Source organism: Balaenoptera ricei, chromosome 5 (assembly GCF_028023285.1).
Source record: "Balaenoptera ricei isolate mBalRic1 chromosome 5, mBalRic1.hap2, whole genome shotgun sequence".
NCBI lineage: Eukaryota > Metazoa > Chordata > Mammalia > Artiodactyla > Balaenopteridae > Balaenoptera > Balaenoptera ricei.
The window spans coordinates 52,683,626-52,708,420 of NC_082643.1; the positions used below are offsets into that span (position 1 = coordinate 52,683,626).

General features: G+C 36.8%; 2 protein-coding genes across 3 annotated transcripts in view; one reads left to right on the forward strand and one right to left on the reverse strand.

Annotated features, from left to right (window-relative positions):
• The window catches only part of RASSF6 (Ras association domain family member 6), a 60,405-nt gene extending 48,375 nt beyond the window's left edge, over nucleotides 1-12,030 (forward strand). The window contains exons 9-12 of one of the 2 annotated variants that reach the window (XM_059924052.1): nucleotides 7,538-7,656; nucleotides 7,752-7,849; nucleotides 7,947-7,995; nucleotides 11,183-12,030. In XM_059924052.1, the coding sequence (XP_059780035.1) occupies nucleotides 7,538-7,656; nucleotides 7,752-7,849; nucleotides 7,947-7,995; nucleotides 11,183-11,200 (284 nt within the window). In that variant the 3' untranslated portion in view covers nucleotides 11,201-12,030. Of the gene's footprint in view, nucleotides 1-7,537; nucleotides 7,657-7,751; nucleotides 7,850-7,946; nucleotides 10,697-11,182 lie in introns of those variants that run through there. The other variant, XM_059924051.1, reaches the window with a different exon arrangement.
• A 2,506-nt stretch (nucleotides 12,031-14,536) lies between these two features.
• LOC132366225 (alpha-fetoprotein-like) overlaps nucleotides 14,537-24,795 on the reverse strand; it is a 38,709-nt gene continuing 28,450 nt past the window's right edge. The window contains exons 13-14 of the mRNA XM_059923824.1: nucleotides 21,412-21,544; nucleotides 14,537-14,581 (exon numbers count right to left, since the gene is read on the reverse strand). Coding sequence (XP_059779807.1) covers nucleotides 14,537-14,581; nucleotides 21,412-21,544 — 178 coding nt within the window. The remainder of the gene's footprint in view (nucleotides 14,582-21,411; nucleotides 21,545-24,795) is intronic.

Genomic DNA, 24,795 nt, shown 5'->3' on the forward strand with positions numbered 1-24,795 from the left:
AACTCTACAACAAATGCTAAAGGAACTTCTCTAAGTGGGAAACACAAGAGAAAAAAAGAACCTACAAAAACAAACCCAAAACAATTAAGAAAATGGTAATAGGAACATACATATCGATAATTACCTTAAAGGTGAAAGGATTAAATGTTCCAAACAAGAGACACAGGCTTGCTGAATGGAGACAAAAACAAGACCCATATATATGCTGTCTACAAGAGACCCACTTCAGACCTAGGGACACATACAGACTGAAAGTGAGGGGATGGAAAAAGATATTCCATGCAAATGGAAATCAAAAGAAAACTGGAGGAGCAACACTCATATCAGATAAAATAGACTTTAAAATAAAGAATGTTACAAGAGACAAGGAAGGACACTACGTAATGATCAAGGGATCAATCCAAGAAGAATATATAACAATTATAAATATATATGCACAGAACATGGGAGCACCTCAATACATAAGGCAACTGCTAACAGCTCTAGAAGAGGAAATCGACAGAAACACAATAATACTGGGGAACTTTAACACCTCATTTACACCAATGGACAGATCATCCAAACAGAAAATTAATAAGGAAACACAAGCTTTAAATGACACAATAGACCAGACAGATTTAATTGATATTTATAGGACATTCCACCCCAAAACAGCAGATTACACTTTCTTCTCCAGTGCGCATGGAACATTCTCCAGGATAGATCACATCTTGGGTCACAAATCAAGCCTCAGTAAATTTAAGAAAATTGAAATCATATGAAGCATCTTTTCTGACCACAACGCTATGAGATTAGAAATCAATTACAGGGAAAAATATGTAAAAAACACAAACACATGGAGGCTAAACAATATGTTACTAAATAACCAAGAGATCACTGAAGAAATCAAAGAGGAAATCAAAAAATGCCTAGAGACAACTTACAGTGAAAACACGACAATCCAAAACCTATGGGTTGCAGCAATAGCAGTTCTAAGAGGGAAGTTTATAGCTATACAAGCCTACCTCAAGAAACAAGAAAAATCTCAAATAAACAATCTAACGTTACACCTAAAGGAAGTAGAGAAAGAAGAACAAACAAAACCCAAAGTTAGTAGAAGGAAAGAAATCATAAAGATCAGAGCAGAAATAAATGAAATAGAAACAAAGAAAACAATAGCAAAGATCAATAAAACTAAAAGCTGGTTCTTTGAGAAGATAAACAAAATTGATAAACCATTAGCCAGACTCATCAAGAAAAAGAGGGAGAGGACGCAATTCAATAAAATTAGAAATGGAAACAGAGAACTTACAACAGACACCGCAGAAATACAAAGCATCCTAAGAGACTACTACAAGCAACTCTATGCCAATAAAATGGGCAACCTGGAAGAAATGGACAAATTCTTAGAAGGTATAACCTTCCAAGACTGAACCAGGAAGAAATAGAAAATATGAACAGACCAATCACAAGTAATGAAATTGAAACTGTGATTAAAAATCTTCCAACAAACAAAAGTCCAGGACCAGATGGCTTCACAGGTGAATTCTATCAAACATTTAGAGAAGAGCTAACACCCATCCTTCTCAAACTCTTCCAAACAATTGCAGAGGAAGGAAAGCACCCAAACTCATTCTATGAGGCCACCATCACCCTGATACCAAAACCAGACAAAGATACTAAAAGAAAAGAAAATTACAGACCAATATCACTGATGAATATAGATGTAAAAATCCTCAACAAAGTACTAGCAAACAGAATCCAACAACACATTCAAAGGATCATACACCATGATCAAGTGGGATTTATCCCAGAGATTCAAGGATTCTTCAATATATGCAAATCAATCAATGTGATACACCTTATTAACAAATTGAAGAAGAAAAACCATGTGATCATCTCAATAGATGCAGAAAAAGCTTCTGACAAAATTCAACACCCATTTATTTTAAAAGCTCTCCAATAAGTGGGCATAGAGGGAAACTACTTCAGCATAATAAAGGCCATATATGACAACTCCACAGCAAACGTCATTCTCAATGGTGAAAAACTTAAAGCATTTCCTCTAAGATCAGGAACAAGACAAGGATGTCCACTCTCACCACTATTATTCAACATAGTTTTGGAAGTCCTAGCCACAGCAATTAGAGAAGAAAAAGAAATAAAAGGAATACAAATTGGAAAAGAAGAAGTAAAACTGTCACTGTTTGCAGATAACATGATACTATACACAGAGAATCCTAAAGATGCCACCAGAAAACTACTAGAGCTAATCAATGAATTTGGTAAAGTTGCAGGATACAAAATTAATGCACAGAAATCTCTTTTGCATTCCAATACACTAATGATGAAAAATCTGAAAGAGAAATTAAGGAAACACTCCCATTTACCATTGCAACAAAAAGAATAAAATACCTAGGAATAAACTTACCTAGGAAGACAAAAGACCTGTATGCAGGAAACTATAATACACTGATGAAAGAAATTAAAGATGATACCAACAGATGGAGAGATATACCATGTTCTTGGATTGGAAGAATCAACATTGTGAAAATGACTATACTACCCAAAGCAATCTACAGATTCAATGCAATCCCTATCAAACTACCAATGGCATTTTTTACATAACTAGAACAAAAAATCTTAAAATTTGTATGGAGACACGAAAGACCCTGAATAGCCAAAGCAGTCTAGAGGGAAAAAAATGGAGCTGGAGGAATCATACTCCCTGACTTCAGACTATACTACAAAGCTACAGTAATCAAGACCATATGGTACTGGCACAAAAACAGAAATATAGATCAATGGAACAGGATAGAAAGCCCAGAGATAAACCCTTGCACCTATGGTCAACTAATCTATGACAAAGGAGGCAAGGCTATACAATGGAGAAAAGACAGTCTCTTTAATAAGTGGTGCTGGGAAAACTGGACAGCTACATGTAAAAGAATGAAATTAGAACACTCCCTAACACCATACACAAAAATAAAGTCAAAATGGATTAGAGACCTAAATGTAAGACCAGGCACTATAAAACTCTTCGAGAAAAACATAGGCAGAACACCTTTGACATAAATCACAGCAAGATCTTTTTTGATCCACCTCCTAGAGTAATGGAAATAAAAACTAAACTAATGAAACCTAATGAAACTTCAAAGCTTTTGCACAGCAAAGGAAACCATAAACAAGACGAAAAGACAACGCTCAGAATGGGAGAAAATATTTGCAAATGAATCAACGGACAAAGGATTAATCTCCAAAATATATAAACAGCTCATGCAGCTCAATATTTAAAAAGCAAACACCCCAATCCAAAAATGGGCAGAAGACCTAAATAGACATTTCTCCATAGAAGCCATACAGATGGCCAAGAAGCACATGAAATGCTGCTCAACATCACTAATTATTAGAGAAATGCAAATCAAAACTACAATGAGGTATCACCTCACACCAGTTAGCATGGGCATCATCAGAAATTCTACAAACAACAAATGCTGGAGAGGGTGTGGAGAAAAGGGAACCCTCCTACACTGTTGTTGGGAATGTGAATTGATACAGCCACTATGGAGAACAGTATGGAGGTTCCTTAAAGAAGTAAGAATAGAGTTACCATACGACCCAGCAATCCCACTACTGGGCATATACCCAGAGAAAACCATAATTCAAAAAGACACATGCACCCCAATGTTCATTGCAGCACTATTTACAATAGCCAGGTCATGGAAGCAACCTAAATGCCCATCGACAGATGAATGGATAAAGAAGATGTGGTACATATATACAATGGAATATGACTCAGCCATAAAAAGAAACGAAATTGGGTCATTTGTAGAGACGTGGATGCATCTAGAGACTGTCATACAGAGTGAAGTAAGTCAGAAAGAGAAAAACAAATGTCGTATATTAACACATATATGTGGAACCTAGGAAATGGTACAGATGAACCGGTTTGCAGAGCAGAAATTGAGACACAGAAGTAGAGAAAAAAATGTATGGACACCAAGCAGGGAAAGTGGTGGGTGGTGGGGGTGGTGGTGTGATGAACTGGGAGATTGGGATTGACTGATATACACTGATGTGTATAAAATGGACGACTAATAAGAAAATAAATAATTTTTTAAAAAAAGAAAAAAAGGAAACAAGCATTATGAAGAATATCAGAAAAAAGATTAATACCTACAATATCAAAAAGTTCTTGCAAAATGATAGTGAGAAGACAATCCAATAAAAATAAAGTATGATAAAGCAATTCAAAGAATAACAAAGTAACCAGTAAATATTTTTTGGAAAGTCTTAAACTCAAGGAAATACAAGTATTAAAGGGAATGCAGAAGTTAAGGAAATGTAAATTCAATCCTTAAATTCAATGTAATATTATCACCTATGTCTGGTGTGGATAAGGGTAAAAGCGTATGTTCTTGCAATTCTGGTGAAGATCTGTCTGTCTACTTTCTTAAAATTCATTCTAGCAACATTTGTTAAAATCCACAGTATACATATCCTTTAGCCCAGCAATTCCACTGGTGAGAATCTGTTTCACAAAAATAAAAGGACTACTGCCTACAGATTTATGTGCAAGGCTATTTATAGTGACAAAAAGCTAAAGGCAAAGTTACCCATCATAGAGGAATGATTTAATAAGTGATTATTATGCAACCATTAAATGAAATGAGTTAGATCTATACTAGTTGAATGGAAGGAATTCTATAATATACATTTAATTAAAAATGCAAGACACCTATAAATGTATATAGTATGATCCCATTTTTAGAAAAGAATTATAAATTCCTATTTATATATGTGGTTTATATGATCACATGATCAGGGAGAAAGGTATGGAAAGATAAATACCAAGCCATTAACACTGATTACTTGGTTAGGGGGTTGGGGAGATACAGAAAAGACAATGGGAAGGAGAAAAAGCACAAAAGGAAAAAACAAAAAACAAATTATGATTTTTAAAAATATATGTGTACAATAAAAATAGCAAGTGTGATACGACCACCTTTATGTATTGTTTGTGTGTGTGCATAAAGAGATATATGAAGGGATGGACACAAAAAGTGAAAAGATGCTTATCCTAGAGTTCTGGGATTCCAGGTGATTTTTACTTTCTGCCTTATACTTTTCCTCATAATTACAGTAGTATGTATGTTATTGAGGAATAATTAGGAATAACTGACAAATATAATTGTATATATTTAAAGTGTACAATGTGATTATTTGACATACATATACACTGTGCAACGATTACCAAGATCAAGATAATCAACACATCCATCAGCTTACATAGTTAACTCTTTTTTTCTTGGGCTAAGAATGCTTAAGATCTACTCTCAGCAACTTTCAAGTGTACATTAGATCCTCAGAAATTATTCTTCTAATAACTGAAAATTTGTACTCTTTGACCTATATAACCTCCTTTCCCCTCCCCAATACGTATGTTATTTTTAAAATCAGGGGGAAATGCTTATTTTTACTGTAAAATGTAGTTATTTAAATTTTACCTGTGAAAATTATGTTTTCTTTTATATTGTGTCAAAATTTCTTATACATGAAATCCAGAACTGAAGGTAATCATAACTAGGACCTTTTTAGGGACCAGGAATAGAGAAAAGAATGGAGTATATAGCACCTGTTTGGGTAGTAATGTGGAAAATAGATAGCTGTGTTTTTTAATACCTTTTATCTACTAAGCGCATGATCTATAACAGTGTTTCTCGAATTGTAGCACCCTTCAGAATTACCTGGAGAGTTCATTTAAAACACAAATTCTCAAGCCCCTCCAGATCTGAGGACAGTCTGGGAATACATATTTCTAATAATTATCCCAGGTGACCATGAAGCAAGGAACATTGCCCTGTGATATCAAGAATGAAGCAAATCGAGGATGCAAAACCAAGTTAATACAAGATGTAAAGGTCAGAAGAGGATTCTGGTGGGTTAATGACAGGAGCTAAATTATGGGGTTCCCCATTGCTTCAGAAAAGGTAGAGGAATTAAAGCAACGAACACTGACTCTGTGGACAAAGGAATGGATGTCACTTTAATTGTGGGGAAGCTGGACTTCTATGTTCTAGATCCTCTCTTGCCCTTTTTCCTGGGGTAAGTCCAGTCCAGGGGATGAGAACAGTTCTGACACTTGGAACTTTTAAAAACCCAAGGAAACACATGATACTGTAGAAAGGACAAACTGGTCCACCTTTTCCCCTTCAGTCTACTTCAACAGAGCAGACAGATTATTCTTTAACCATGGAAGTCAGACCATGTCACACTTCTTAGATCCTCCAATGGTCTCTCGTCTGACACTAAATTCACAGTCTTTGTGCTGGTCCCATTACCTCTTCTCTTCATCGTTTAACAACCCTCCCCTCATCTCCGTGCCAGCCACCCTGTTCCCTTGCTGCTCTTTGACAGCATTAGGCATGCACTGACCTCAGAGGTGCTCTATTTATTTACTTACCCTTTTGGCACACACTTCCCCTAAATAGCTTCATGGTGCCTCTCTCATCTCCCTCAGGTCTTTGCTCAAATGTTACATCTTCAGTGAGGCCTTCCTCCACCACCCTACAATAATTGCAAACTTCTCCCCTGCACGAACATATTTACACATGTGCATGCTTTCTACCCCCTCCCTTGCTTTATTTTTTCCCCTGAATACTTATCACTATATGTGACGTGTCTTATTGATGTATCTTCCTTATCATCTTCTTCTCCACTAGAGTGTAAGGTTCATGAGGGAAGTGATTTTACTCTGCTTTGTTCTGTAGTGTACCCAGTACAGAGAACAAGGCCTGGTACATAGTTGGAACTCAAAAAATATTTGAGGAAGGGAGGAGGAAAGAAAATGAGTGTAAAGGCACTGTGTCCTAAAATGAAATCACAGATGTGAAACTACTTCAGCAGAAAGCTAGAAGTATTTTGGGGTGGGAGTATTTGTGACTTTTGGAAATTTGAAGTTCTGGGACGATACCAAACAGGAAGTTATTTTTTTCTCATCTCATTATTATGGTTGAATGGATGAAGTCCATAGTTTAATGAAATAATAAAAAATACCCCTGATGCGAATAACAATTCTGAATATATTTTTAAGAAAAGCCAAGGACTGGATGTGGGGTGAGAGAGAAATGAAGAACTGAAGATAATTACAAAGTTTTGGATCTGAACTACTAGAAAGATAGAATTACATCAATGGAACTAGGAAAGATCAATAAATATTTGTTGAAAGAATGAAAAATTGTAAAGAATTTTTTAGGAGTGTTGCATGATAAAAGGCATAAATGGGACTGAAGATTTGTCTGAACATCCAAACCAAAGGCAAAGTTGGCATTCTGAAATAGAAAGTCAAACCCTGAAGGATAGCAAGAGAAAGAAGTCCATTTTTAGTTCATTTAAAGGTTTTAATTTCAATTTACTTTTCTGAGTTCCTCCTGTTGTATGTTCTTTTTAGGTCTTTCAAAGTGAGCTGAAGAAGCAAAATGAATGGACAAATTATGTTTTTTTTTTTTTTCTCTAGAATGGACTCCTGACTGTAGCTGATTCTTATTTTCATTTGCAGAGCAGAGACGGCTAAAGAAAACAGACATTCCGCTACTGCATAGACTCCTACAGGGACCATCCAAAAAGAATGCTCGCATATTCCTCATGGATAAAGATGCAGAAGAAATTAGCAGTGATGTATGGATGCCATTGCCCTGAATCTGTCTTTGCCCTCTCCTCACTCAGCATCTCTCACACAAATGCTCTGCTCTTTTTGTTTGTTTTTCTTTCAGGTGGCTCAGTATATTAACTTTCATTTTTCTTTCCTGGAATCCATCCTTCAAAGATTAAATGAAGAAGAGAAAAGAGAGATTCAGAGAACAATAACAAAGTAAGTTAAGAGCTTGCACACTGGGTGCTTCGTTCTTTAATAGGTTCAAGGCACAAAATGTGTCCAGTTGTTAATATTCTTTTTCTCCTTATTTCAGATTCAGTACAGAAAAGGCTATCATACTGAAATGTCTTCGAAGTAAACAGGTAATAAAAACAGAGACAACAGTTTAGCAATACAGGTCACTATTGCTAAAACACTTCAACAAAATTAGAAGGGTATTACAACTATTTGAGTGTATAAATTCTATACTTGCATTTATATAAATATATGTGAACTTGAATCTGTAGGAAATTGAATGTGGAAAAAGCTTGTCTCTCTTTAAACTGAAGAGGTTAAGTAGGGTTCACAGTTGGACTGAAGGAACTTGAATTTAGTTTCAGTAACTGGAATAAGCTTGGATACTATGTATTCCAAATAGTTTTTATAGTAAAACACTCAATGAACTTGAATTTAAATGGCATCTTCAGATACCATGCAGCTAAAACTTATTTTAGCTTCAACTGTCAAGAGAACTCTCATCAACTGACTCTCAGAAATGATTCAGAAGTAAAAGCTGCCAGCTCTTAAAATAAAAAATCAGCACATTACTACCCCACCAAGGAATCTGATGGTGATGGTGTTTCACAGCTCCTTATACTCTAGCCTTTTCATAAAATCTAGGACTATCTTTCTATGGATAGGTGGCTTTGGGCTATCTATAACATCAGAGCTATCTGTCCTTTGGGATGGAAAAGATTATGGACTCTGTTAAGAAATCCAAATCGTAATTTTCTCAACCTGAGCCCTTCTTTTTTTTTCCCCCTCTGTTCTGCTGATGACTTTCAAAAGTGTTCTTAAGCTTTTTTTTTTGTCAATTGAACTAGTTTTCTTTATTTTTCCAAACAAACATATCACAGAGATTTAGTGTATTTTGTTGGCTAGGCTAAGACTTGACCCATGATAACCATTTGTTGCTGAATGAATATAGAAGATAATGCAAGTGGTAGCCGAAGTTGGGCAGGAAATCTGGAGCTCTGCCCTTTTTCTCCAAGACAACTCATTCTACAAAACAACACTCAGGGTCCATCAAGTACACTTAACCAATCTGAAAAAGCACTGAGAATGCCACAAGTATCATCTATGATTTTATTTATGAACTCTATATTAAAAGGGAGTTTTATGCAGCTCTTTTCCATTCCACTACTACTTCTATTTGCATTCCTCATAAGCACTGGATTAAACTGATTATATTACACACACTATGGGATAAGGTTGAATGTAATAAACCCAGTTGGAAGATCAGTTATCAAAATATGAAACATGTTTAAGACAAAGGTATTACTTCTCAGTGTAACCAAATCCTAAACCAGACGAAAGTAAAAGTGTGCTGTGAGCTTTTCAGTCCTAGGAAATCTCCTTTGTTGAATAAGACATGGGCTTGCATCTTCATCCTATTATCTATCAGTTAATAAGAAAATCTCATCTCACAAAAATAAAGCAAATGTAATGGTTAAAATTCAGTATACTTATTTAAAGTAGTGTCAAGTATCTGCCATAAACATGACAAAAGATTCATCTTTAATATATTGAAAGTCTACCAAATGCATTAAAAAATACCATGCCTGGATAGAATAAATAAGACATATGGCTTGAAAAGTAAAATTGCAGAAGAGGAAATGCAAATGGCTACTAAGTATGTGAAAAAAGTTGTATCTTAATAGTGATCAGTTGTATTAGTCTGTGTCTAATCAGGAGACAGAAACCACACAGTCATTTAAACAGGGGAAATTTAATATAAAGAATTACTTAGCTGTGAAGATAGAGTAACTATAAAAATGTGAAGAGAACTCCAAAGGGTACCCTAAGGCTGAGGAAGAATACCCCACAAAGGAAAAGCTTGGAGTGAGGAGCTGAGAATTCACTGGAGAAGGTGTGGTTGCAGCCCAGTGGATAAGGGAGACATCCTCTGGTTGCCCAGCACACAGCAGGGCCACAGTCATAGGACAAGCAGGAACAACCCTCTGGAGTGTGGATCAGGTGGGCAGGTGAGCAAAGGGACTTGGGGCTTCTCTGCAGGCACAAAGCCAGATCACAGGCTGTCGGTGTCTGGAGGTCTGCAGGAAACAAAGTCTGGGGGCACAGGTAAGCTGAGGCTGAAGGGTAGGCACACAAATGAAGTCAAGGGCGCTGCTGCCGGTGCTGCTAGGACTGGGGGGGCTGCAGGAGCCATCTCTGCAGGAACCTAGTACAACTCTGTGTATGCCTTGGACTGTGGCATCTTTGAGGCTGCATGGGACAAAGGTGGGGCAAGTGGTTTACCAGATGATCAGCCCCACAAGGCACTCTCTGGGAGCATGCACCAAGTTGAGAAGGTGTGGAGAGTAATGATCTGAGCTAGGACACAGGCCTCTACTGGGCCTCCAGGCCGTGCCACCACAAACCAAATCAAAAGCTACAAAAGGGGTTGGAGGAACCCAACAAGATAAAGAGAGCTGCACCCTACAGGCAACTAGCACTGAAGAAACCACTCTGGGTAGAGAGAGCAGTGAAGGAAGAAAGTCAGCTTCCCAGGATCAGGAAAGACCAACTTCCTCCTACAGTGTTTCTCCAGTGCCCCTTACTGACAAAGCATGACATCATGTAAGCTGCAAAGGAAGCATATAGAAAGGCTCCCATGTACATTTTCACAGACAACAACAAAGAGTGAATGTGGAGCAGAGGCGCAATAAAATAACTGGCGTGTCAACAAAATGCAAAGCGAAGGAAAGTGAAATTCATCTATTAAAGAAGATTAAGAAATGATAATATTAAATACTCAACAAATTACAATGAGATGGTCACTTAAACTACTGGTAGAAATACAAATGAATATAACTTCTCTTGAAAGCAATTTCGTAATAAGTTCATCCTATAATTCTACTTGAAGGATCTTATATGAAAATAATCAGATATAAGATGATTATTATTTATTGTGATAAAAGGAGGTAAATAGCCTAATGTTCAAAAATAGGAAAAAAAGATTAAGGAAGGAAAGAAACATTTACCTATAAAATGTTATGCAGCTCTTAACTTGTTTTCTAATAAATTTTAATTATAAGAGTAAATTCTCCTTATGTATCTGGATAAGAATATAGATACAATATCCGAAAGTTTATTATCCATAAGATATATAAGATATATGTTTATATATGTATGTATATTATTATTTGTACATAAACACTACAAACCAAAAACATGTTAAATGTGGTTATGTCTGGTTTGTAGAATTATGTATGGGTGATTCATGTTTTTCATATTTTTCTACACTTGTTAAATAATCTGTAATGAACATGTATTGCTTTTTCTATTTAGGAAATAGAAAATTTATGATTAAAAAGTTGCCAACAAAAAAGTAGCAAGTACATGCAAGCACAGAGTTCTACTAGATGCAAAAAAATTCAAATAAATTATTCAAGTGAGATGTTAACATCACTACTGTGGTAGTTTTAAAATATATGTATGAAGTCATTGATACTCCTCCTCTCAAGATATGGAGCCTAATCTTCCTCACCTTGCCAATGGGCTGGACTTAGTAACTCACTTCTAAGGAACAGAGGAAAGCAGAAGTGCCAGGCTGTGGCTTTGGAGACTAGGTCAGAAAAGTCACTGTGGTGTCCTCCTTGCTTGTTCTCTTGGATTGCTTGCTCTGGGGGGAGCCAACTGCCACATCCAGAGTAGCACTAGGGAAAGGCCTATATAACAGGAACTGAGACCTTCTTCCAAAAGCCCAAAAGCCAACACGGAACTGAGGCACCCCGTCCACAGCCCACAGCCGTGGGTGTGCGCCATCGGCCAGCCCCAGTCAAGCCTTCCATGACTGCAGCCCTGGCAAAGAGCTTGACTACAACCTCATGAGAGACCTGAGCCAAAAATCCCAGCTAAACCACTCCTGGATTCCTGATCCTCAGAAAATGTGTGAGGTACGAAATGTTTGTTGTAGTATGCTGCTATGTTTTAGGATAATTTGTTACATAACAATAGATAACTGATATAATTTCTGAGACAAAAATCTGTTCACTTCAGAGTCATCTTTACATAATACAAGAATATAAACTTTTGTCACAAAACCGTTCATCCTTGTTTTAGGTGGTCCAAATATTTCACTACCAGTTACATATTAGTTCAAATTCAGTTCTAGATAATGTTATACTTATTAATGGTAGAGGACCTGTCACATTCATCTTTGTATACTTTGTTGTACTTAATATGGTGTCCTGTGTATAGGATATGCTCAATAAAAATCAATTGAATAAAAGACTGAATGAATTAATGAATGAATAAAAGAATGAGTGAATAAATTGTCTAAAATATTTTTTTTAAATCCCCTGTATATATGCCTCCTTTTTCACAACTCTGATCTAGTAGCTAAAAACATATCGAAACTTTTCTATATGGTTTTCCCTAATATGGTGGTGTATTTTATCATCTCTTGGCAGTATGAAATATACAGTTAGGCAGTGTTACTATGGAATTTTGTTTAGGGTTGTTCAACTTGGCTTCAAGAACTGAAGAAATCCATTTGCAAGGCAGTTGATTAGGTGGAAAAGATGGCAGATGTATCTATTATATTGAGATATCTACATGTGAAAGGAAAGGAATAGGAGGCAATTCAAGAGGGCAAAACCCCAACAGCATCCATTTTTCTTCTAAATAACAGCTAAACTATTAGACTGAGACATTTGAAATTGTCCATATTTGGCCTACAAAAGCAGCAATTTTATATTGTTGAAACTAACCACACTTAGCATTTGCCTTACATAGATCAACTCATTTAACATCCATTACACTCCTGTGAGGAAATTAATCTTTCAACCTGATTTTAAAGATGAGGAAAGTAAGCCATGGAGAGGTTAGGAGATTTGCTAAGCTCTTTAGTAGAAGACTGAGGTAGGATTTGAACTTACGGCTCCAGAAACCACACTCTTAACCACTAGAATATATAGCCTCACCCTAATTACACACCCTCAAATGGCATCTCTCTGTCTTCACTTGTAATATAGAAATAATAGTACCTACTTCATTATACAGTTGTAGGAGTTATAGGAATAATATATTTAAAGGCTGACACTTTGCACATAAGAAGTGTGTGATAAATATTAGCTATTGTTATAACTAAACTACAATATGTCCTCACCCAACACTGTAGCCTAGGCTTTCACTAAGTCTTACTGCCCACAACTACTTTATTCTTGTCTCAGAACCCACCCATCTGAATCACTCACCACTCGCGCTCACACTCTCCACATCTATCTGTTAAAACATGCCTATTTTCTAGTCATTGGCCAGGGTCACTCCTTCCATGAACTTTCCTGGTCTCTGTGGCTATGTGTGATCTCAAACTCCTGGGTTCCACATTAGTTAGCTCTGCTCTTGTGACATTGGAAACGTGAAATCTGCCCATTATTATAATTCCTTATGTGTTTATATCTTGTTTAAATCCATTAGTGATCTGGCCATATCATATTCATATTATTCCCTGCAACGCCTAGCACAGTGTATTGAATACCATAGATACTTAAATGTTTATTGGATTTAATTTGCTAGTATATATGAACATGCTGAAATTACTGGAGTGAGGAAAAACTGAAATCAAGTAAAGAGCACTATAATGAGAATTAAACATTTTCTCTAAACAAAATCATTAATTTAGTAAGCACTAAAATATCACTGCTTATTTTTACTTCATTACACACAAAACAAGAATCTGCAAAACTAAGTCGAAATGATAAGTTCTTTATGTCATTTATGCCAGGATTTCCAGGGAAAAGACTACTATTACAAATCATCACTGAAAGCTCAAGTGAATATAAATATGTTAGGACCCCTTGGTGACAATGTCAACATCATATCTCGGGTAAAGATAAAAGGGAATGCAGTCATGTAAGTACCTTTATTGTAAAACACATTTCATTCAGTTCATCAATAATCATTTTCAGTAGTGATACAGATAGAAACCACAAATGGCACTTGGGGTCTTTTTCACTCCAGAATCCCAGCAGCCAGGTCCCAGTTCAATATGGTAGCTCATTACATCCACCTGAGGTTTTTTGTTTTTTTTTAAATTTATTTATTTATTTATTTATTTATTTATTTATTTATGGCTGCATTGGGTCTTCGTTTCTGTGCGAGGGCTTTCTCTAGTTGTGGCAAGCAGGGACCACTCTTCATCGCGGTGCACGGGCCTCTCACTATCGCGGCCTCTCTTGTTGCGGAGCACAGGCTCCAGACTCGCAGGCTCAGTAGTTGTGGCTCACGGGCCTAGTTGCTCTGCGGCATGTGGGATCTTCCCAGACCAGGGCTCGAACCCGTGTGCCCTGCATTGGCAGGCAGATTCTCAACCACTGCGCCACCAGGGAAGCCCCCCACCTGAGGTTTTGAAAGGCCCCTTGGTTTCATATTTCTGTTGCTGCTTCTGAGAAGTAGAAAGCTTATGGGGAGAGAGAAGGAATGGAAGTGGGTTGTAGGAGAGTTACAATAAGTAGATTTCTCTGCTGAGTAGGAAAGGAGAGATTTAGTGTAGACTAGCTAATGTTCCTGAGTAACATTGCTAGTAGCTGAAAAATGGTGTTGATTCTTCTTTTGAATATTAGACATGCATTTCATTATTAATGAAAATCAAAAAGCAGTTCTCAGCAAAGATTGTACATTGACATATGCTGGAATCATTTAGCCTCCCAAAAGAGACTGGCACTTTTTAATCAGTTTGGACCCCTAAAAAAAAAGCAAATAAGCACATCTGTGAGAAAGAGAAAACAGCTAAGCAGCTCTGATCCCCAAACAGAAAATCTTTAAGACTTCCCTTTTGCATGCCTGAGATGGGATCTAATACACCTGCCTCTCAAGGTCTCAGAATTTCTCACAGGCCTAGTCCCTTAGCTTAAGGACTTAATTAACTGCAATGCCTCATCCACTTTCAGGACCCCAGATCTAGAATAAATAAAAATTTGCTTCCTCCTCACAAAAATATGGCACTCTTTTGCTGCAGGGTAAGAATGAACAATCAACGTCAGCTTCGCGCTGCATTTTAAAACAGCTCTAGGGTAATCCCATGCTAAATCACTACATATTCAGGTATAGAAATTCAAGAGGAACAAAACCACTAAAATTGATCAGATTATCTCTGCTCCCTTCATATGTACTGGTGTAGACCTTGATATTAAGTCCAAAAGTTTTCCCCAATTTGTACCTGTATAGTCCTTATTCAAATAAAAATCATTTGTGGAAGCCCAAGTAGATAAAAGTGAAATCTTTAGCTTAGTGGAAATGGGACCCCTAGAACTCCACTGCTAAGGTATGAACACACACACATCTGAGGGATAGATGACTCGCACTCCTAAGAGCCTCTAGAATCCTGTAGAAAATGGTTAGAAGTCTAGTAATTTAGTTCTTCCCACCTTCAAACAGTACCACACCTAATTTGTCTAGAAAGATTGAAATCTATTTAGGCTTGTTTTTAAAAATACCTCTGGAATTTACATATCCTTACTTCCGCGGTGACCCATGACTTTTTTTGTTCTGTTTTGTTTGAATGTTAATTTATTTCCTTTTTTTAATTCATGTTTTAAAATTGAATAGTTAATTTACAATGTTGTATTAGATTCAGGTGTACAGCAAAGTGATTCAAGTATATACATCTATTCTTTTTCAGATTCTTTTCCATTATAGGTTATTACAAGGCATTGAATATAGTTCCCTGTGCTATATGGTAGATCCTCATTGTTTATCTATTTTGTACACAGTAGTGTGTATATGTTAATCTCAAACTCCTAATTTATCGCCCCCCACCCCCTGCCATCCCCTCTGGTAACCATTAAGTTTGTTTTCTATGTCTGTGAGTCTATTTCTGTTTTGGAAATAAGTTCATTTATATCATTTTTTAGATTCCACATAGAAGTTGTATCATATGGTATTTGTCTTTCTCTGTCTGACTTACTTCACTTAGTATGATTATCTCTAGGTCCATCCATGTTGCTGCAAATGGCATTACTTCACTCTTTTTTATGGCTGAGTAATATTCCATTGTGTATATATATCACATCTTCTTCGCCCATTCATCTGTCGATGGACATTTAGGTTGCTTCCATGTCTTGACTATTGTAAATAGTGCTGCTATGAACACTGGAGTGCATGTATCTTTTTGAATTAGAGTTTTCATCTTTTCTGGATAAATGCTCAGGAGCAGGATTGCTGGATCATATAGTAGCTCTATTTTGAGTTTTTTTAAGGAACCTCCATACAGTTCTCCATAGTGGCTGCACCAATTTACATTCCCACCAACAGTGCAAGAGGGTTCCCTTTTCTCCACACCCTCTCCAGCATTTATTATTTGTAGACCTTTTAATGATGGCCATTCTGACTGGTGTGAGGTGATACCTCATTGTAGTTTTAATTTGCATTTCTCTGATAATTAGTGATATTGAGCATCTTTTCATGTGCCTGTTGGCCATCTGTATGTCTTCTTTGGAGAAATGTCTATTTAGGTCTTCTGCCCATTTTTTGATTGGATTGTTTGGTTTTTTGGTATTAAGCTGTATGAGCTGTTTGTATGTTTCAGAAATTAATCCCTTGTCAGTAGTATTGTTTGCAAATATTTTCTTCCAGCCTGTACATTGTCTGTATAGGAGACTGCTAAACTGTCATCCATCTGAAGACTTTGGAGTAAACATTACTAGTCTATTTCTCCAAATCCTGTGACATGCTTTTCAAACCTTTTTACATTCTAGATACTGCTGGACATAACAACTTGACAAGATCCTTTTAAAATGGGTCACCTCTCATCTCTTTTGAAATCCCAATTCAATAATAGTAACAATATACCAGAAAGAATAAAGCCTACTGATGCTAAAAAGAAAAAAAAAACCCATCAATGTAAGAGCTATAATGAACTTCTGAGAAATAAAGTCATTGGTGTGATATTAATCAACATATCAAAATGCAGAGCAAGAAGCTCAGAATAGTAACATTAGAGAAGTACCAGCAGTAAAAGACCAGAAAGTCATTGACTTCTGAGCTGCTTTGGTTCTTATCTCCTGCTCAGCCCATTTTTTTAAACTTCCTAAAGATTCCTGAAGTCACTACTATCCTTTCAATGTACTAATTTTTACTTAGGTTAGCCAGAATTTGATCCTATTATTTACAACTAAAGAACCCCAACTAACATACCAGCTTAAAAAATAACTGTGTAAATATATGGGAGAAATAATATTTAAATATGCAAGGGCCCCAAAAGTTTATCACCCGGGTCCCATTCTGAAAAAATACATAAATACATACATACATAACTTAAGAATGTAGCCAAAAAAACTTAAAAGAATCCAAGAAAAAAAACACAAAATAGGATGTTAGAAATAGTCAATTTTACACAGAGTTACACTTAAAAAGAAACTCTTAGTGGACAGCCATAAATCAGTCCCAGAAATAACTAAATCCAAACTGAAAGATTAAGTCAGAGGACTTTTCAAATGTTATCAAACTTTAAGTTTCAAATCTTATCAAACTTTAAGATGATAGAATATTCTATTACAAAAACTGTATGATTAAGAACCTGATATAATTTAGCGGTGTGATAAATTTTAGTGGTGTGATGAAAGTAGATGCTTTATTTGTCAACATGGAAAAAGAATGGTAATTAGAAACTCTCAAAAAAGAAGGATGTACTAGGAAATCATAGTCCAAATATGTAAAACTAAATAAATGTGGCATATTTTCTGCAGTTGATAGTAAGTAAGAAAAAAGACTTCATTTAATCTTGACACTTTTTAAGTGATACAGGATAAGTCATTAAACTATTGGTCAATCCATTCATTGTACAGTTGTAAATAATATTACAGTTAAACACACTATTGAACACTATTTAATACCTTCCAGTTTTGGGATCAACCTATTGACAAAGCATATAAACCTTACATTTACAAAGCAGGATGAATAAACCTAGACAGTGTGGAAGTAATGGTATAGCTTTAAAAAGGAAAGCTGGCAAAGAAATCAAAAGAAGTTTAGACATGTTAATTATGTTTTGGAAAATCACTAGATGCTGATTGAAGTCGAAGGACCAAGAAATAGAGTATAACCAATAAAAGAGCTAAAACTACAAAAATACTTTACCTAAAAAAAAAAATTGAGAGTCTACTGGTAGTATTGTCGAAGTTAATGTAAGTATACTATATTCTTTAAGTGACAGCAATATTTTAAAAAACTATTAAGGTAATAATGGTAATCACTAGGAATACTAAAAGTGAAAACTTAAACTGCTTACCTTTTGGGAATGGGAAATGTACCCTGCTCTTCTGTCTGAACTCTTGCCATGTTCATGTATTACTTATGTAATTTTCAAAAATTGTGTAATATATCATAAGAAAGTAAATACAGTATTCCAGAGTGACCTGATCCATGTGGTTGCGATATCACATTGCTTAATCTGATCCTTGTTTTTTCTCCAGAAATGCATCCCAGGATTGCAATAGTTTTGATAGTAGACCCATCAAGTTGTACGCCTAGACTACTTAAACCAGCAAGTCTTTCCCCGTGAACTTGTGTTGAGTCACAACTAAAAGCAGAACTTTGCTTTTTTTATTGTTAAATTTCATGTATTATTTTCAAACCATCATTTCAACCTGCCCAAATTCCTGCTAATTCTTGTTAACTTTCTTCTATGTTATATTCTGTTGGGTGACAGATAAGTATCTCAGGCTACAATTATCATTCCCCACTGACCTGGAGGAGAGAATTTCTGAGTAGTTTTCTCCTTAAAACTGCTGAAGTCTACAATTCACATTATTATTTCATGAAATATGAAATTCCTTTTCTTTGGAAGATCCAAATTCACCTTGTATGGTTGAGTTTCTTATTTTATTCCTTCTTTTTGTTTCATTCTTATTCTTACCAACATTAATTTTGGTTCACTTTTTTCTCCTTAGAACTTTCCTGCATTCTGGTTTACTTCTCAAAATATGTCTTCCATCTTGTTTAAAAATGTTTTACCCTCCCACTAGCCATAGCTAGAAAGGCAGTCTTCAAACCTGCCCACTTTCTCTTTTAACAGGCAGAACAGATTCACATAATTGACTATTCTAATCTCAGAAAAGAAAACAAAGAAAATGCATGTAGGTCCCTGGAGCAGTTAGTCTAACTTGGATTATCTACAGACTGCTAATTGGCTAAGCCTCTTCACTTCTGGGATTTTGGTTCCATGGAGACTCCCAAAGCCACTAGGTATTATTCATTTGCATTACAGTCAAACCTAGACCTCTTCCACAAACACAGAGGCACAAAGACTCACCGAAATTCTTGATGATAAGATTCCAAAATATTTCGATCATATATTCCTATATTTTTTGCTAAGCCTATTCATATAAGGTTATTGCTTTTATATTCCAGTCTTACCTTTGTATTTAATGTCCCCAAAATCTTTCACTTCCTTTCATAAATAGGTTATTTTTCAATTGTTTTATTATTTTTGTTACTGTCCTTGGTTCCAACTTCTCACTAAGTTAGATATATAAAAATATTGGGAAGGGAGGGAGGAAACAGTTTATGATTATCTACTTTCACCTTAGGAAAGTGGTTCTTAAAGTGGTCGCCAAACCAGCAGCATCAGTAGCACCTGGGAACTTGTTAGAAATGCAAATAATCAGACCTCACCCTAGCTCTATTAAATTAGGAACGCTGGGGATGGAAAATATTGATTTTGTTTTAACAAGCCCTCCAAGTAACTCTGATGCACACGAATATTTCAGAATCACCTCCTTAAAATAATCATACGGAGATATACTTGGTCGAACTTTATAGATGGTGCAGAATTACATATAATAAGCATTTCTATCTGAAGAAATTCATCTAGCAAATTTTAATTAACATGATATATTCTTCAGATAGCCCCTATTTTCTCCTTTAATTTGTGGAGAAATCCTGAAAGAAAGTAGAGAGGGAAGGGGAGGGAAGGGGAAAAGTTTGGGCTTTTCAATGATTAAGTTGAAGAGCACCGTCAGACAAAAAGTGTGGGGAAAAAAAGCACACAGAAATCTTCCTATCATGCTATTGATGAAATAGTTCAAGCAAGAAGCATTCACACTCAAGGGCAAGAACACTTCAAGAAAATTCCTTTGGGAATTTTTAGGCGCAGGCCCTTCTGCAAAAGTGTTTATCTGTGTGGATATGGGGTTGTTACTCAGGTAGAGATCTGTTTTCTGAATGTTTTACAAAAAAGTGAAAAGGGCTTTAAAGTAAATAAATGGGCACTTGTGACTATTTTCATTTTGTGTATCAGCTGGTCTGGGAGTCAGCAAAATTTTTTTGTGAACAGCCAGATAATATTTGGAGCTTTGCAGTTCATTCAGTCTGTCACAACTACTCAGTCTTACAACTACTCGATTCTGCTGTTGTAAAAAGCGGCCATAGACAACACGCAAATAAATGGGCAAGGCTGTGTGCCAACACAACCTTGTTTACATAAACAGGGAGTGGAGCTGAGTTAGCCAGAGGGCTGTAGTTTGCCTACCTTTGACTAGACCATAGATATATGACTTTTAACATAAGCACATGTACAGTTTAGGTGAAAAAGTAGAAAAGAGCCACTGAAGGTAATTGAGGCATTCGTGAAAATTGTTACCTGTGAAAACGTTTCCCTGGGCCACTGCTAAACCTAGTCCTAACTAGGACTAACTAGCCCCAGCCTGTTTTGACTGTAAAGCCTGCTATATTATATTTTATTTTTTGAACTGCACGCTTGCATTCTTCTACTCGGATACTATTACCTACTATATCCTAGTTTCTGCTTCTTAAGTCATGCCCCCAGGAGAATGGTCCATCCCAGGTCCCCTCCATGAATTAACATGAATTTTCTGTGCCACACAGGGATGGTAGGATTACCATGCTATTCTTAGAAATTTAAATCATACAACGTTACCATCTTACGAAAAGTCATTTGCTTGTTAACTGTATGCAATTACATTAGTTACACAAAACAGTCTCCTGGTAGTCAGTTTGGTGTGTATGCACAGAGACACTTTTTTCTGGTCACTGTTCTTTTCGCTTTCGCTTCTTCAACCCCCTGTTCTAATGATCTGCCACTGAGAAAATGCAATCCTTTTCACCTAAACCGGTTTCCTAGTTAAGCCCCAAACCACATTTGGTGACTCTACCTGATTATGCCCCCAGAAATTTCTAGAATGAAGCTACAGTTTGCCCAGACAGGTCTTTAAACTGTTATTTCTTTAAAATTCCTTATATTTCCAAGGACACCATTTCTCTATAATGAGAAAGTCTTCAACTCATCCTTCTTCCTCCCACCCTCAGTCCTAAACATCTCAGTTCACCTGGTGTCATGACTTTGTATTTATCCTTATTCATGTCTAACACGCCTAGTTCCCTCAAATGAACATAAATATTAACATATCTTAAACCCAAATATAGTCAATTACACCGATCCACTTAAACTGTGACTTTCTCCTAATCCATTCATGATTGGCATGGAGAAAGGATTTTTTTTTTTTTTAAACTTTACCCTAAGAGTGCTAAGAGAATAGACAAGGAAACAGAGATACCTCTTCTTGGAGACACATTTCACTTTTCTCTGCTTGACAGCACATCTCCACCAGGTGAGCAAAATCCACAATAACTGATTGGAACTGCATCTCTGTTGCATATGGTTCATGCTTCACAAGGTTGCTGAGGAGTCTGAATAAGAAATGAGTGGCAAAAATACAAGCACTCCCTGAGTTCTAGAAGGCCAGCTTGCAAACCTGCCTTGCTTATTTAAAGCTGCACACCACCCATGCCTTTGCATAGCTCTCACTCTTAAGTTTACAGGCCCTGAAAATGCCCTGATGTCCTCATAGTTTTCACAATATCCATCTCCATCTTTTATTCAACATATTTTTCTTCAAGCACATCTCATCAATATAACTATTATATTAAACTTAATTACCTTTATGTGATTATTACTAGGGTAAATATTATTTTCTATTTTTATTACATTGGGTGGTAAATAGGTTATACAATAAATTAGCTTTTCCTATAATATTTTGTTATGAACAACATTTATTCTAAACAACTAACTTCCCAATAAATATTACAAGTATAACACACCTGGAAGTTGAGGGCCCCTTATATGTTATTAATAATAAAACCAATACACTAATTTGAAACTTCAGTAGTTTGACAATCATCTCAGATTTCCCTCACAGAATGAGTTTCCCCACAACTATATAAACATCGGTTTTTCAACCACTTCAAATATTTAAAATTATAAACTGGTTTCTGTCTCTCTATTTAATAAAATAGTATCCCAAATCTTCCAATGTTGTCTTTTTTTTTTTTTTTTTTTTCCTTTACTGATCAAGAGAGATTTAACTACAAAGAAAACAAGGCACAAAGGGTAGGGGAAATGTACATTAATCCATATTTTATTGCTTACCCAAAAACCTTCACTTACTCTTCATTTTCAAATTCACACTGATAATACCTAGTGGCCTAATTTGTACTTGAATAAGTATAAAAGAAAATATCTCAAAGCTTTAAGTAGCTATTTCTATGACACTCTAACCCAAGGGTCCGGCAAATATTTTAGCCTTTTTCAGCCAAGAGGCAAAATTGAGGATATTATATAAGTACTTATATCACAAGACAGAGAACTCCAGGCCCGCCGCACCCCTGGGGTGGGCTGCCCCAAGTGGCTGGCGGGCACAGTTTGTGCCAGTTGCCATCAGCTGGAAACGATGGTGAAGAGGGACCAGCCAGTGGGGAAGGGGGCGCGCGCCGCTTGTCTCACTCTGTGCCCCAGTGACACGCCCTTTTCTTCTCCCCGCACCCCGCTCTCATTGCGGGCAGCTGGCCCAAGGCAAGGTGACTCTGAGTCGCTTGACTCCTGGACTGAGATGCCACCCACCCCTCTGCTGCCCGGCAGTCGTCAACAGTGAAGTCCCCAACATGCACGTGGCACCAGCGCAGGCACTGGGCAGAGCGAGCTCGGTCCCAGGCGGGGAAGGCAGGAGCGAAGCCGGGAACAGAGGCGAAGCAGACGCGGCGCTCTGCAGCTCCCAGGCTTAGCTTGTTCAGGCGGTGCCCGCAGGACCTACAGAAACAGCCCTGGCCAGATGGCCGTAGCGTGCTGAGCCCATCTAAGCAATCAGATATTTAGCTTAACTTGGTAGCGCCCTGGACATGCCTCTGAACTTCCCATTTCAACTCCACCCTCTCGCACCCTCCCCCCAACCCCCAGCCTTGAGGATAGACAGAGCTGAAACAGCAGCCTGACTGAAGATAAGGAAGCACAAGTCAATTTTCTTTCCGGAAACTACTACAGTCATGAGGTGGGTTTGAGAAGCATGTAATCACTGCATCTCTGAGCACCAGCAAGACACAGTCAATAGAAGCTAGGAGATTTTAATTAACTCCATGTTTGCCCCTAATCCTAAGACCTGGGAATTTAGAAAAAAATCAGAGAGGGGACAAAGACATATGTACAAAAATATTCATTGCCACAATTTATGATACTTAGAAACTGAAAACAATTTTCATGCCCAGAAACAGGGACTGGTTAAGTTCATTATTGTACCCATATACTGGAATATTAAAAAGCCATTAAAATGCTGTTTTGAAGAATAATCAGTGACAAAACTGCATACATTATCATTTTTAAAGCTACATTAAAAATGATGACAACAGCCAAGATCTTTTGAGTATCTTGATACTTGTTCTGTTTCAGACAATGTGCTGAAAATTTATAAATGTTACCTTGTGTAATGCTCTCTGTCACCTCCTTAATAAGGCTCTATGTCATCTCCACTTTGCATTTGTAACACTAGTTTCAACTCCTTGGGAATAATATACATCTGGGCATATATAACAAGCCAGTGAGGTGAGCCTCCCTCCCAGAAGGCATGAGGATTGAGAACTACTTTCGAGAACTCGTCCTGAGACAAGAAGTCAGGCTCACAGACTTCCGCCCATTAAGAAAGGTCTGGTCAGTGGAAAACGGGAGTAATTCAGTGGTTCCCCAGATGGGCCTCCATTACACTCAATTCTGAGTTATATGGAATCAGGATAACTCTTTGAAAGGGGGCTGTAAGAGTGTTTTCATTAAAGTCCTGCACACCGTTAAGACACAAGCAGCACTGCCACAGCACCTGCTAAATGTGTACAATCCTGAGGTTTGGGGGAGGTCTTATTTTTTCCTTACAACAAAACATAAAGCAACTTTGTCACCAATTGAAAGGGATCCAGTCTGCTGCTGAGCAGGAGACAGCAGTACCTGGAGGGCATGACTGCTCCCAGTGGCACAGGAGTGGTGCCAAGGATCCAGGAATGCCTGGAGGATTCCTGCGGAGGGGGAGAGGCAAGGGGAGTTTCATAAGCTCTCCCCTGAGGAGTCTGAGGATAATTGCTGGAACTGAAATTCTGTATAAGCGGGTAGTAGCAAGAATGTGCAAAACTTGCATTATTATGTATTCAAACCATAGACTGATGGACAGAGGGCAATTGTGGGAGTGTGCGCTTGTATACAGATATGGAATTATATATCCCTACACTCTACATATATTTATAATGGGTATCTCTGCAGTGTTGGAATAAAAGTATTATGTTTTTCTTCTCTTTTCTATATTTTCTAAATTTTCTGCAAAGACTATGTATTACTTTAATAATAAAGTAAATCAACATTTTACAAAGAAATAGAATAGTATAAGCATTCTTTTTTCTATCCAACCATTCTGTACATATTTGATCTTATTTTAAATTATGTTTTATTATAGTTGAGACATGTACATATTCAATTTTCCAATTAGACCTAAACTTGATCCCACTTGAAAGAAAACACTGTGCTTGTTTGTATCTCTGTATCATTCAAGTCTGTATGGTTATGTATGATGTATGGTCAAAACAGTTGATACTATCTTTGAATAATAATTATCAGTTTTTAACAAATTAAT